We start from the raw sequence: 12,722 nt of genomic DNA on the forward strand, positions 1-12,722 counted from the left end.
ATATATATATATATATATATATATATATATATATATATATATATATATATATATATATATATGTATATATGTATAATGTGTATTAATTTTAGGTGACTTGAACACTCATGGTGTTGTTCATGTGTTTTGGATTCTTATGAATGTTACTCATGAGTATTATTTCTTTGCACCCTTTTCCCTCCATAGCTAAATCTAGAATGTTTGATCAATTATTGACTAAGGAGATAAGAGTTTATGTTATTTTCATTTAATTATCGTCCAATTGGTGACTTTTGAGTCAAATTGATGAACATTTATATCTTCGAACATGAGAAGTTTGTGATATCTAAGTAAAGGAGGGATAGATGAATAACAACTATCCTGATGGTAGAATGACTAAGAAAAACTTTAAAAAAATTGAAAATTACTACCTATGCCAATATGGTGCACCCTCCTTTTCAGTGGCTCAACCATAGAAATTCTATAGTTAAACATGTTTTTTTTGTTTTGGGCAACCTCTTCTAGTAACATAACCATGTTGTAGGAGAATGTCGGAACTATTAAATCTTGAATATGAATTATGAATCCTTATTTGGTTCCATAAGAAGGGGAGCATGAGACACGATGATGAATACTTAAACTAAACAATAGTGGTTAATGCATAAACATCAAGGGGTCTATGAGGAGGACTCTTCATGCATAAGAATGAAAGAAAAGATTTTCATTCAAAGGAAGGATCAACATATCTGTTAGCCCTTTTTGCAAAATTATTCAAAGATTTGGAGTTTGTGAACATTAAAGTGAATGGAATCTTACAAAATGTCCCACACCCTTCGTAAGTTGATAGCCAAATTGGATACTCATCTCTCCCAACAGTACTCTTTTCCCATTGACAAAGGCTTAAAGTACTACCAAAGTATTAGCCATGAATAGGAACCCTAGCTTTTAACCCCCTTGCGTCATCATCTCCTCTCTCTACAAAGATCATAACCCTTGTTATAAATATTTCATATGAGGGCGGAGTAGCCTTCTGAGGGGGGTTTTCTGGTATGGAAAGAAGAGCAATTTCTAAGATGAGCTTCATTAATGGAAGCTTATCTGAGAGAACAGTCTTTGGGTGCAACAATGACAATGATACGAGGGAGAAGAGAGAGGCTTCTTCTACTCCATCTTACCTTACTCATTCTGATGCTCACCATCGTCATTTTCTTGCTCGTTGCTCCACTGTTGATGATTCTTCTGAGCTCAGTATTTTTGATGCCAAGAAGTATTTCAATGAAGTTTCAACCAACAATACCAACAAGGTTTCTCCTGTGACAAACATCGAGTCGATGTCGATGTCGAAGTCGAAGTCGGAGAAGTGTAACGGTCATTCAGTAACGTCGTCTCAAGACCAGGATTTTGACCAAGATTCAGAGTTATCCAAATCCAAACCCTGGACGGATGTGTCGTCTTTGATGCTTTCTAAATTCTCCCCCTCTCTTGACTCCATTGATGGATATCATCGTCGGAGCTATCGAACTAGATCTTTTCGTTCTACAACACCGACGACCTCGTCTGAGGCTAGTTGGAATAGTCAGACAGGGTTGCTCTCAAACCCTCCGGGAGCTATCTCGGTGTCAGTTTTGCGTGGAGATACTAATCATCATTCTGGGACAAAATCTCATAAGCCATCATCGTCGTCATCTACAACAACGAGATGGATTTTTAGAAGCTCTAAATGCCCTTGTACGGGGAAGAAGTCGATTCAAGTCCAGGAATCTAAGGTGGTACTAGAGCCAAAAACAAGTCCTCCTTATACCAACAAAAACACTACCGTTGGTAGCCATTCTCAGTCGGAGTCGGAGTCGGAGTCTTCGCTGTCCGAGAAAACCTCAGGTGCAAACAAAATACTTTTGCAACAATCAGATAACAACGTCGTTTGGAGCACTCAAAGACGCTTTCCTCCAAATTTGCTTCTTCAAGAACACACAACACAACGTGTAATAGCCTCCACAGGTTTCACTTTCCCTATCTTGAAAAAAAACGCCAACAACAATGAAGATATTCCAACTAGATCCATAAGTCATGTTTTAATCGAAGATCCACCTCGAGATTCTTTAGAAGTTTTCAAACCAAGCACCACTAGAGATTGTGGCAATAATGGTGGTGGTGGTGGTAGTCTAAAATCACGAATTTTAGCTAGTGTGGCAGCATCCGGTGGCACTGCCACAATTGTCAACGATGTTGATGATGTGGCGAGTGACGCCAGCTCAGACTTATTCGAAATTGAAAGTTTCTCCGCTCAAACTGTCAACACAGCTACTGTCTCATATCCTGCCATGTTCCACCGAAGAGACTCGATGGAACTAGAAGCAAGAAAACTAGGTTTGGCCCTTGCAGGCACACGTCGCAGCCTCGATGAGCCAATGACACCATCAACTGACTGGTATGAGCCAAGTGAGGCAAGCATAGACTGGAGCATCACTACAGCTGAAGGCTTTGATCGAGCAAGCATCGCAAACATGTCAGAGACCGAAGAGCCCTGGATAGAGAAAAACAATAACAACAACAACAACAGAAGAAGATCATCATCGGGAAATGGGCTGTTAAGTTGTCGGTCAGAGAAGGCAGTCAGTGTGGGCCCACAGCCGGTGACTAAGCATGTGGGGAGTAGGCCACCATTGGCAAAGAAGCCACCACTAGCAAGGTCTAATTCAGCTCACCACTCTCTTACTTTTGCTGCCTGATTTGGGAGCACTCTCTCTTGCGTTTGTGATGGAGGATGATACACAATTTCTCTCCACCAACCTCTCTCCCAACACACCATTTCTTGATTTTCTTATCTTGTCTCTTCAATTTTCCCTCTTCATTATAGTGCTCTGTCCCTCCAATAATTGTTTGGGCCATTAGTTTGGTGTACTTGTCATTCAAATATTTTACTTCCTACATCGTATAAACTCACTTTACATCTACTTTCGTAGTTTTGTGCTTTCCTATTTCTAAGCTTTTCGTGTCGAGTTTTCTTTAAACCTCGACAGAGATAGAGTGGTGTGTTGGGCGATCTTGGTATGCCTAATCCCGAGAACCTCTTGCTCTTGAACAAAGTAAAGATCAATAATCCCTAACCTTAAAAAGAAACAACGAGAATCGCCATTGTTGTTTTCTACTAACTTCATTTTTTTTTTTTTTAATTACAGAAGGAACACACACAAAGGAAGCGAGCGATGAATGAAACAGGAAAGAAAAACGAACCTGAATGATCAATTTTTCAGAAGAAGAAGAAGAAGAAGAACTCGAGAGCTACCGAAATCAGGATCGAACATTCAGAAATAAAGAACGAGAGCGATGAAATTGAGAGCTCAATCCAATCCAATCGATTATGATATTTTTCGTTTGTTTTGACTTGTTTTTGTCTGATTTTTTATTCGATTTCAACAAAGTAGAGATACTTTATGGAAATCATAATCGAATATCAGACAAAAACAAGTTAAAACATACGAAAAATATCATAATCGATTCGATCTTGATAGTGGCCGGATCAATCTTCAAGTTTGTATTGAGTCCAAGATAAAATGATAGCAATCAATTTGTTGAAATCGAAGTTATCTTAAGCATTTCTTTGCTTGACTCGAAGATTCTTATGAACGCATTATTATTATTTTTGTCTAATATATCTAGTAAGTAATTAAATTAAATTAAAAAACAAAAAATTATGATTAGAAATATTTTCTGCTGCCACTCCCGCTCGAACCACGTATCACCGTATTCCTATATTGGAAGCCATAACCCGGCGCCGCCTCTTTGACTTTTACAGATCCTAAAATTTTGGCCGTTTCAACACCTTTAAACGCTTGTAACCTCCCTACATTGATGGTTATGGGGCAATTGATGATCTGCAGGTTTCTCAAAGTTCCGATCGATCCGTCAAGCCATTCAGGTAATTCCTCCACTTTTGGAAGCTCTCTGATTGTGAATCTCTGAAGCCTAAATTCGGCGTTCTCTAAGGTGAGTGTTAGTTGCTTGCAGCCCCAGATAACCAAATTCTGTAGTGATTTTAGATATATCATCTCATTTGGCAACGATTTCAAAGTATCGCAATTGTAAATCATTAAGGTTTCAAGGTCTGCAAGGCACTCTGGCCGTTCGAATAGAATTTGTAGGTTTTTGCACCCTCCAATGGCGAGAAATTGCAGAGAAGTCATGGTTCCAACTCCGTTTTTGTGCAAACGAAGCTCTTTTGTTGTTATCCACAAGTATTTCAGGCTGATCAAATTCCTTATATCATTTGGCAATTCTTGAAGTTCGGAACAAGATTCAAGAATCAAGGTTTGCAGACTTTGTAGATTGCAGATTGAATTCGGCAGCCGCTTGATGTTCTTATTTCCATGCAAGTCGAGGTATCTCAGGCTTGTAAGTGTTCCTATAGCATTTGGAATTTCCTCTATGTTTGCATTGCCTAAATGTAACAATCTTAAGCTGTTGTACTTCGGAATGCACATTCCAGGTAGGGATGCATTAGGTGGCACCATATCTCTTACATGGAAGGCTAGGGATTTTATTTGAGTGACTGGTTTGGTACCTACTAAGCCCTCAGATTGTTCTTGTGCGAGTACGTGTGCAAGTTTTTGGATAAGAGGGTGCAGTTTAAACCAGTAGCCGAGGCCATGTTCTTCAATTTCTTGAACGAAACATCTTGACCATAGCTCCATGAAATACCTCTCACCTATATTTTTCATAGATGCGTGATTCTCTTCAGGTGAATGGAGGAGCCCATGTGCCATCCATAACTGAATCACGTCATTTGAAGATAATATGCGGTCTGGTAATTGAGCACAATGAAGAAAACAGGGCTTCAGGTGTGAGGGCATTTGATTATAGCATAATCTGAGTATATGTAAAATACCGTCATTTTCTTCCTCTTGTGCCCACAACTTGTCCTTGATATTCTTCCACTCAGCTATTCTAATTTTTGAAGATAGCAAGCTTCCCATACACTTTATTGCCAATGGAACTCCCTTGCATTTCTGCAGAATTTGGTTTTCTATTTCAGTGAATACTTCTCTGTTTACTTCTTGTCTATCTCTGAAAGCATATCTTTTGAATAACTTAGCTGATTTATCCTCTGACAGCCTCTCCAGTTTGAAGCCTGTTGGAACTTCCTGATTCTTATCGTTCGAATTCTGCATCGATTGTTTCTCAAACGCATAGACTATTCTTACTCCTAGAGCATCTGCGGTCTCCTCACTTTGAGTGGTCACTAAGATTTTGCTGTCCTCGTTTCCCATGTCCAATAGTTCCATCAATGCGGATGAATCGTCTAAGTTTGTGGTCGAAAGGTCTTGAATGACGAGCAAAAAAGATGTACCCTTCAGAAGTTGTCGAACCTTTAAATGCAATTGTTTCTTAGACAAGTCATTACAAATTTCTTTACAGGCTACAACACTATATACCTCTTCGATCAATCTCTGTGTATCAAAACCTTCTTTCACACAAACCCAGAATCTTGAAAGATACTGTTCAACTACTACTTTATGATGGTAAAGGAATTTGGCAAGTGTGCTCTTACCTATACCTGCTTCCCCAACTATGAGGAAGAATCCATGACTAGATTTGAAAGTTTGCAGAAGGTCAGCGTACCGATTGTCATGATAATCCGTTGGAGCATCAACTAATGTGTACTGCAATTGCCAACTTGGTTTCATGTGTCTTACTGAAACTTCAGTAGTGCTAAGGAAGGAGTGTGCTGTCTTCATTCTTCCTATGGAATCTGGGTGCTTTTCAGTGAGATGAAATTCATACATTCTGGCTGCAAGTGTATTCAAATGATTGCATAGTCTCTTCATTTTACGAATCAGTTTAGATTTATGTGCAGAAATTGGATCAGAGCACAAGAAAGGGGCTTGTACCTTTTTTCCAGTGCCCCCTTGTTCAAAGAAATCCCATTTGAATTCATCCATGGAGTCCTCAATTTGGTAAAAGATGTTTTGAAGCTCCTTAAGCCAGTTACGTAGATCATGATTCTGTTCTTGTTCTTGCTTCTCTTCAGCATCAAAAAGAATTGATTTAAGGCTCAACATGGTATACTCGATTGTTCGGAAGTTTGAGCAATTTTTTAGCCTACTCAAGATAGTTTCAGCGTGGTTGTAGATGAAATTAGCCATATTCTTATGGAAAATGTTGTTCCTCCTTGCGATTTATTGGGTTGTCCTCAATTGTCTTCTTACTCTTTGAGTCTGCCTGCCTTGTCTCTCTCGGGTGTCTACAGCAGATCTGATTAGTCTCGTGATGAAGAATAGTCTTTTCCGATCTTCCACTAAGAAAATCAGAGCATTGTCACGACAACTCAATTTACCCGATAAACTACTCAAGGCTCATGGTTTAGTAAGAGGGGGAGATTTGCTTTGAATCCGGGATGAATTTCTATAAATGGAGATTGTTGATATATGCACCTAATCCGTGGATTCGTTGCATTTTCATGAAGCAAAATAGCTTCAAACTTAACTCTTAGGGAAATGTATATTCTTCCCGTGCATCCTTGAAGAATAGAATAGGAGCACTCAACTCTCGCCAGGTATAATACTTCTCTTTAGGATTTATGTATTTAAGGAGTTTTGCAACTGTTTGCTTTTTATTCTAAACAAGTGGAGCCCTCATTTCTTCAAATGAACAGAGAATTCTATTCTTGCTGTGTTCGAAACTATCTGGAATAATCCCCTTCTTTCTTAGATGTAATTCCAAACTCAACACTTGGGGAAATGTATAGTCTTTCCCTTTATATTAAAGAACTGTATAGGAGGGGTCTTGGTATTCTTTAAGCTATTCCTTTACAGGTTCTTACAATTTCCCCTCTTACTTCAGAGTTATTTGGTAGAACTAGACCTTCTTTATTGAGAAGAACTAATATGAGCACCCAAAATCCTCTGCTTAGAGTTTGATTATCATGATTTCCATTCATTTTAAGGTTAACCAAATCCTGTTTTTGATTGTTTTGTTTATCTCAATTAGATTTACTCCAAATTAATTGACAAGATTCAAAATTTAGATGAATTTTCGGACTATTTTGTGATATTTGAACGATTGGTTGTGTTTAGGTTGTAGCCACAAAGCCATTAATAAATTTCGTGGATAACTTATGAATTGCGAGCTGATATGAACTTATGAGTGATAGAAGTATTATCATATACTACAGGGTTGTAATTACGCTGCATGCACTCGAACTCTCATAAGAGTCTTTATTGTGGACACATATACTACACGCCATATAATACTATGAACCGCACCATCAAAGGATTGATGATGATTATTTATATATATATAGATTCTGATTCAGGGAAAGGCCTTCCTGTGGTTCAAGCCAATTGCCTGGGGAGACACTCCGCTGGAACCAGACCCGCTACCACTCCCAGACCCCGACCCAGATCCAGAAGCCGAGCCCGAACCACTGCTTGATCCGCTTCCTGAGCCTCCCCCGCCACCGCCACCGCCACCGCCACCACCATTGGGCTGCTGCACTGCCGCAAGGCTGATGCTGCTGCTGCTGCTTATTAAGAAGATGAGAAAGCAGAAGCGGAGGTAAAGCATGGATGGAGAGGCCATGAGGGAATAAGGCTGAAGGGGACGTTTGTTGTTGATATTGGTATTTATAGAGAGTTTTGGGAGTTTGTGGGTTTGGGGCGTCTGGCATTTGTTGAGCGCGCAGATTGCCAAGGAGCCGACAATGTGTCGCCCTTTTGGGCATCGAACACAACACGCAAATGCGTCTTAATAGTTCCCATCAGTGGGGCGCCGGGGGGGCTTAGTGTGATCATCTCTTGTGTCCACTATTTTTTTTTGTTTTTTCTTCCCTTTCAGGCCCTTTTTTTTTCTTTTCTTTTCTTTTCTTTTCTTTTCTTTTCTGAGTTGTTGTGGAGAAGATGAGGAAAGTGAACTAATATTAAAAAAAAAGTATATATTTTGTCTACTGAGTACCAAATAAAGTGATGAACTTGAAAACTCAAGGACTCGAATGTAACTAAATTCAATTTGAGGGATTTTTGTTTTTGTTTTTTCGAATCATATTAAGACTCATGGGCGATATTCAACTCGAGACTATAGTTCGAATAGGAATGTTAGTTCCCATACAATGTGAAATGTTCGTATTTATCCCCAAAGATTTTTAACATTCATAATGTTTCTCTTAAATTTTCAATCAAATCCAAAAAAATTTGAAATGAACATCAAACGATGATTATGAATTATGGAACTAAACCCTAAACATTACGACTTTTTTTCGGTGTGCAACATCAAACAAAGAGTAAAATCAACATAATTAAATAAAAGTTGAAACAATACATAAATTTATCAATCAATCACTGTTAGGAACAGATATTCTAGCTCTATAATATTAAACAGGACAACAGAAGGGCACAAATTCAATAATAATAGAAGAGTGAGAGTAGTAACTCTGAAAAATCCCATAAGAATGGAAGAGGGAAAGAAGAACTCTGTGCTAAGCAAGCAATGTAATAAATTACCAGAATTTCTCGGTAGCTCCAGCAGTGAAGCAACTATTTTTGAGGAATAGATTCCATTGTTTGAGTTGTTGGCGGAGTAACGACAGCCAGATTCAATTCACGGGAACTAGATCCACCAGCTCTTTCACGAATCTCCCTATATTCTTGACATATAGCACAGCAATGGCAGAAAAAGTGGGTCAAGAAGTCTCCACAAGGTGCTTCCTACATCACGTTACGGAAATTGATGCGGGTCATGGTCGGTAAGTTAACTCGTCAACTAAGCATAAGAAGAAACAGAATTTTAGCGAGCTGGGTTACATTATATGGCAGGGATAAAGGCATTAGAGCCAGTTCCCTGCCTTGTCCAGTAACGAACCTACAAATAAGCTACTTAATGTTTCGACATTACTTAGGCAAGGAATGTATCAGGAGAAGGAGAAAAGATCAATGCATGATATTCTTGACAGATAGCACAGCAATGGCAGAAAAAGTGGGTCACGAAGTCTCCACACAAGGTGCTTCCTACATCACATTTCAGAAATTAAAAGATGGGGATCATGGAAACGTGAGTTAACTCATCGACTAAGCTTAAGAAGAAACAGAATCTTAGCGAGCTGGGTTACAATATATGGCAGGGATAAAGGCATTAGAGCCAGTTCCCTGCCTTGTCCAGCGACGAACCTACAAATAAGCTGCTTAATGTTTCGACATTCCTTAGGCAAGAATGTATCCGGAGAAGGAGAAATGATCAATGCATGATATTCTTGACAGATAGCACAGCAATGGCAGAAAAAGTGGGTCACGAAGTCTCCACACAAGGTGCTTCCTACATCACATTTCAGAAATTAAAAGATGGGGATCATGGAAACGTAACAATCGGTGAGTTGAACTCATCGACTAAACTTAAGAAGAAACAGATTCTTAGCAAGCTGGGCTACATTATATGGCAGGGATAAAAGGCATTAGAGCCAGTTCCCTGCCTTGTCCAGCGACGAGCCTACAAATAAGCTACCTAATGTTTCAACATTACTTAGGCAAGGTATATATCAAGAGAAGGAGAACTGATCAATGTATGATATAGTAAGAATAACTGAAATAACTTATAAGTTGAGGTATGATGGAAATAAACAATGAAAAAGTGATAAGAGTATGATATTATACTGGCAAATTGTACTTGGACCGTAGGGCTTTGCGGTAGCCACAAGCATAGCATGCAAGAAAGCATCCAGCTACATTCCACAAAGCTCCATCAGTCGATAAGCAGCAGACTGCATTCATAAGAGCCCACAAAATGAAATGAGTGGCGCACGACCCGAACATTGTTTGAGAACCAAGAAGCGCTGAATTCTTCCCAAACAAAAAGCATGGACAGCAAAGGCCTATAAAACCTGCACCCACAAAACGTTGCAATGATCTCCCCACTTGACATACTAGAGATGGACCAAAAATGCAATGCTCTTATACTCAAATCATACTACTGTCAAAAATTAATATTCAACCTAATCATTCCACACACAAAAAAGTTCACTTCATATCATCTAAATGCTTCTTGGTTTCTGACAAACTAAAGGTGCGCAAGATCAAGTGTCCTGTTTGATTCAAATACTTCACGCCTATAATCTCTGAATCTTTATACACTCTTCAATGATAGAAACCGAGGATTCAAACTGATCAAGCAACATGTAATAGTTAGAGAACAAGCAAAATATGTAGGCCCCAAGGTAGGCAGTCTTAAAGGATTTAATAACCAAACCCACCCCTTAAACTAAATTCAAAGTTCTTCAAGCGCTAATCCCAATCATTGTGCAAAATTCAGAGGTTCCGCTTGAAAGAAGTAGTTGGTTCACAACAACAAAGTGTCTAACAAAGATCTATGAACACTCAACAAATAAACGACAGTGCATGCTTATATTTCACAACAGGATATGACAGATTCCCTAATGGAAACAAATGGCCTAGAATTCAAATATTTAAATTTAGATATAAGACCACATGCAAAGTAATGGTACATTTCCTTTCCATACTCAAGATGCACCTGCATAATTTTTCCTTCGCATAAATCAAGTTCAGAAGGCAGAAAGTAGCGTACAGCTCTGCATATCATCGCAGCATGCACAGATTCCAGACGACCATTGTGACAATTCATCCTTAAGTTCATTAGGTATCGGGTGGCCCTCATCTTTGGAAATAATCTCCGCTTCTGAAACAGACTGCCCTATTGGAATATATGCAGGAGGGACATAGCTCCTATGGCCATCCATCTTGCGCTGATACTCAACGTATTCCTACCAATCTCTTTCAAACGAATTCAACCTGTAAGCTTTATTAAAATTCGTCAAAACGCAATTCGCAAACCCTACACTTCACCCTCCCCTCATTTTCACATAGTTTTTACACTTTGATCCCCTAATTCATTTTGCACATTTCATCTGATTCGGTGAATGTTCAACTCAAATCAGAACGTGAAACTTCATGTAGAAAAATTTCAAACATAATGGGAAAAGAAAGAAAGAAAGAAAACAAAAAAGTAGCTAACAAGATTCAAATGAGTGAAAATAAAATTTGCAGCGACGAATCCAAAGGAGTACGAACCTGTGGATCAAGTAGGAGGTGAATTTTTACCGAGTGTTCGATCGTCTCGTTCACCGGAAAGGCGCGGTAGAGAATAATCGGAAGGAATGCGGATGGGATCGGAGATGAATTCGGGATGTTATTATGTCGCCGGAGTGGGAAGATTCGAATCCTTATATACTCGTAGCTAAATCGACGACGATCAGAATTGTTTTCCACATTTTTCTTGGATTAAATTAATAAAAATTCCTTTAAATTCTATAATTTATCTAAAAATAATAATATTACTACCATTTCAAACCTTTTATAATATCCTTTAACTCAAAACAATAATAATAATAATAATAATAATAAATATTTGTACCAATATTTTTCACGGTCTAATGGTTTTCAAAATTTTATTAATACATATTACGTTTAAAATAACATTTAAAAATAATATTTATATCCTTAACTTTTATAAATAAAAAAAATTAAAAACTTTTTATTAAAAATATCTATATTTAATTCTATAATTTGAGATCTTTTATTTTAACTTATTTACTTTAAATCATCAATTTTGGAAAATATATTTTTTTCCTAGCATAAAATTTGAATTATTATTTAATTAAGTTAGGTAAAAAAAAAAAATATATATATATATATATATATATATATATATATATATATATATATCTTCAAATTTTAATTTTAAAATTTATTGAACTAATTAAAATTAAAATAGTATTTTAACCATTCTTGTCAAATGTTTTTGAAATTTGTAGGGTCATGTATTAGAAACTTGGGTGTGGGTAGGCCTGGACGTGGGCTCGAGGGTGCCGAGCGTGTTTGCGTGGATGGACCACGTGGGTGGGTTGGGTGCCGACTAGGGCAAAATGTTGGGCTTGTTCCTGGGCCCAAAGTTGCTTCAATATTTTGGGCTTATCCCAATTTTGGATCTTATTGGGCTTGATGGCCCAATTGTAATGGGCTTAATCCTTTATTTTTTTACTTTAAAAAAAGAAATAAAAATAGAGATTGTTTTTTTTAAAAAAAAAAAACGAAAATTAAAATAGCCCAAACTCTAAAATTTAGAGTTTTTATTTTTTATTTTTTTTTATTTTTTATTTTTTTGTCAACATTTTTTCTCGATATTTTGACTCTGCGAACCAGTTTTTTTTTTTTCAGCTCCCTCCACTTATCACCGCGCTTCTGAACCATCTCTTTGCTGATGAATTAGGGATTCCCCTGTCGACCTTGAAACCACCCCCCCCCCCAACTTCACCCACTCATTGGTTTCAATTTCGTTCTTCTCTCTCGTTCTTTTACTGTTTAATTCCTTTTCTTATCTGTTCATCCTCTGCTCGTTGCGAAGGAACACAAGGACCGAGGAGAATCTGCGACTATCAGCAATCTTCTTCATTGTTGAAATTTGTTCTCCCTGAGGTTTTATCGGGGGAAGTCAATCGTTGAGAGTGGAGTTCACAATTCAATACATGCCAGGTATTCGAAATTTCAAATAGGTTATTATTATTATTATTATTATTTTATGAAAATCTAGATCCACCTCTTACATTGCGACGAGGAATGACTGATTGGGATGTGGAACCCTAGTATTTTGTTCCATAAATTCGAACTGGGCAGAAATTGTTTTTTTTTTTTTTTTTTTTTTTTTTTTTTTTTTTTTTTTTTTTTTTTTTTTTTTTTTTTTTTTTT

At 37.7% G+C, this 12,722-nt stretch overlaps 4 protein-coding genes across 5 annotated transcripts in view; 2 read left to right on the plus strand and 2 right to left on the minus strand.

Annotated features, from left to right (window-relative positions):
- Positions 1–1,028: 1,028 nt before the first annotated feature.
- Positions 1,029–2,708, plus strand: LOC111481986 (protein PHYTOCHROME KINASE SUBSTRATE 4-like). The gene is made up of 2 exons (XM_023127611.1): positions 1,029–1,137; positions 1,168–2,708. The coding sequence occupies exons 1-2, from the start codon at positions 1,029–1,031 to the stop codon at positions 2,706–2,708; spliced, it is 1,650 nt and encodes a 549-aa protein (XP_022983379.1).
- Positions 2,709–3,677: 969 nt separating this feature from the next.
- Positions 3,678–6,066, minus strand: LOC111481987 (putative disease resistance protein RGA1). Its single transcript, XM_023127612.1, has one exon. It carries the CDS (start codon positions 6,036–6,038, stop codon positions 3,678–3,680), a length of 2,361 nt encoding a protein of 786 aa, XP_022983380.1. The 5' UTR covers positions 6,039–6,066.
- A 2,179-nt stretch (positions 6,067–8,245) lies between these two features.
- Positions 8,246–11,276, minus strand: LOC111481759 (protein PLANT CADMIUM RESISTANCE 10-like). Of its 2 annotated transcripts, none has more exons than XM_023127346.1 (4): positions 11,049–11,276; positions 10,546–10,751; positions 9,618–9,844; positions 8,246–8,678 (listed from the first exon to the last, which is right to left on the minus strand). In XM_023127346.1, exons 2-4 carry the CDS (start codon positions 10,715–10,717, stop codon positions 8,508–8,510), a joined length of 570 nt encoding a protein of 189 aa, XP_022983114.1. In that variant the 5' UTR covers positions 10,718–10,751; positions 11,049–11,276; the 3' UTR covers positions 8,246–8,507. The 2 variants fall into 2 exon arrangements, with proteins under 2 accessions (XP_022983114.1, XP_022983113.1); XM_023127345.1 differs by having other exon boundaries at positions 8,247–8,678; positions 10,546–10,769.
- An 879-nt stretch (positions 11,277–12,155) lies between these two features.
- The window catches only part of LOC111481606 (regulation of nuclear pre-mRNA domain-containing protein 1A-like), a 13,443-nt gene continuing 12,876 nt past the window's right edge, over positions 12,156–12,722 (plus strand). The window contains exon 1 of the mRNA XM_023127130.1: positions 12,156–12,509. The gene's annotated coding sequence lies outside the window, so the exon portion shown is untranslated. The remainder of the gene's footprint in view (positions 12,510–12,722) is intronic.

This window comes from Cucurbita maxima, unplaced genomic scaffold (genome assembly GCF_002738345.1).
Source record: "Cucurbita maxima cultivar Rimu unplaced genomic scaffold, Cmax_1.0 Cma_Scf00007, whole genome shotgun sequence".
Lineage (NCBI taxonomy): Eukaryota > Viridiplantae > Streptophyta > Magnoliopsida > Cucurbitales > Cucurbitaceae > Cucurbita > Cucurbita maxima.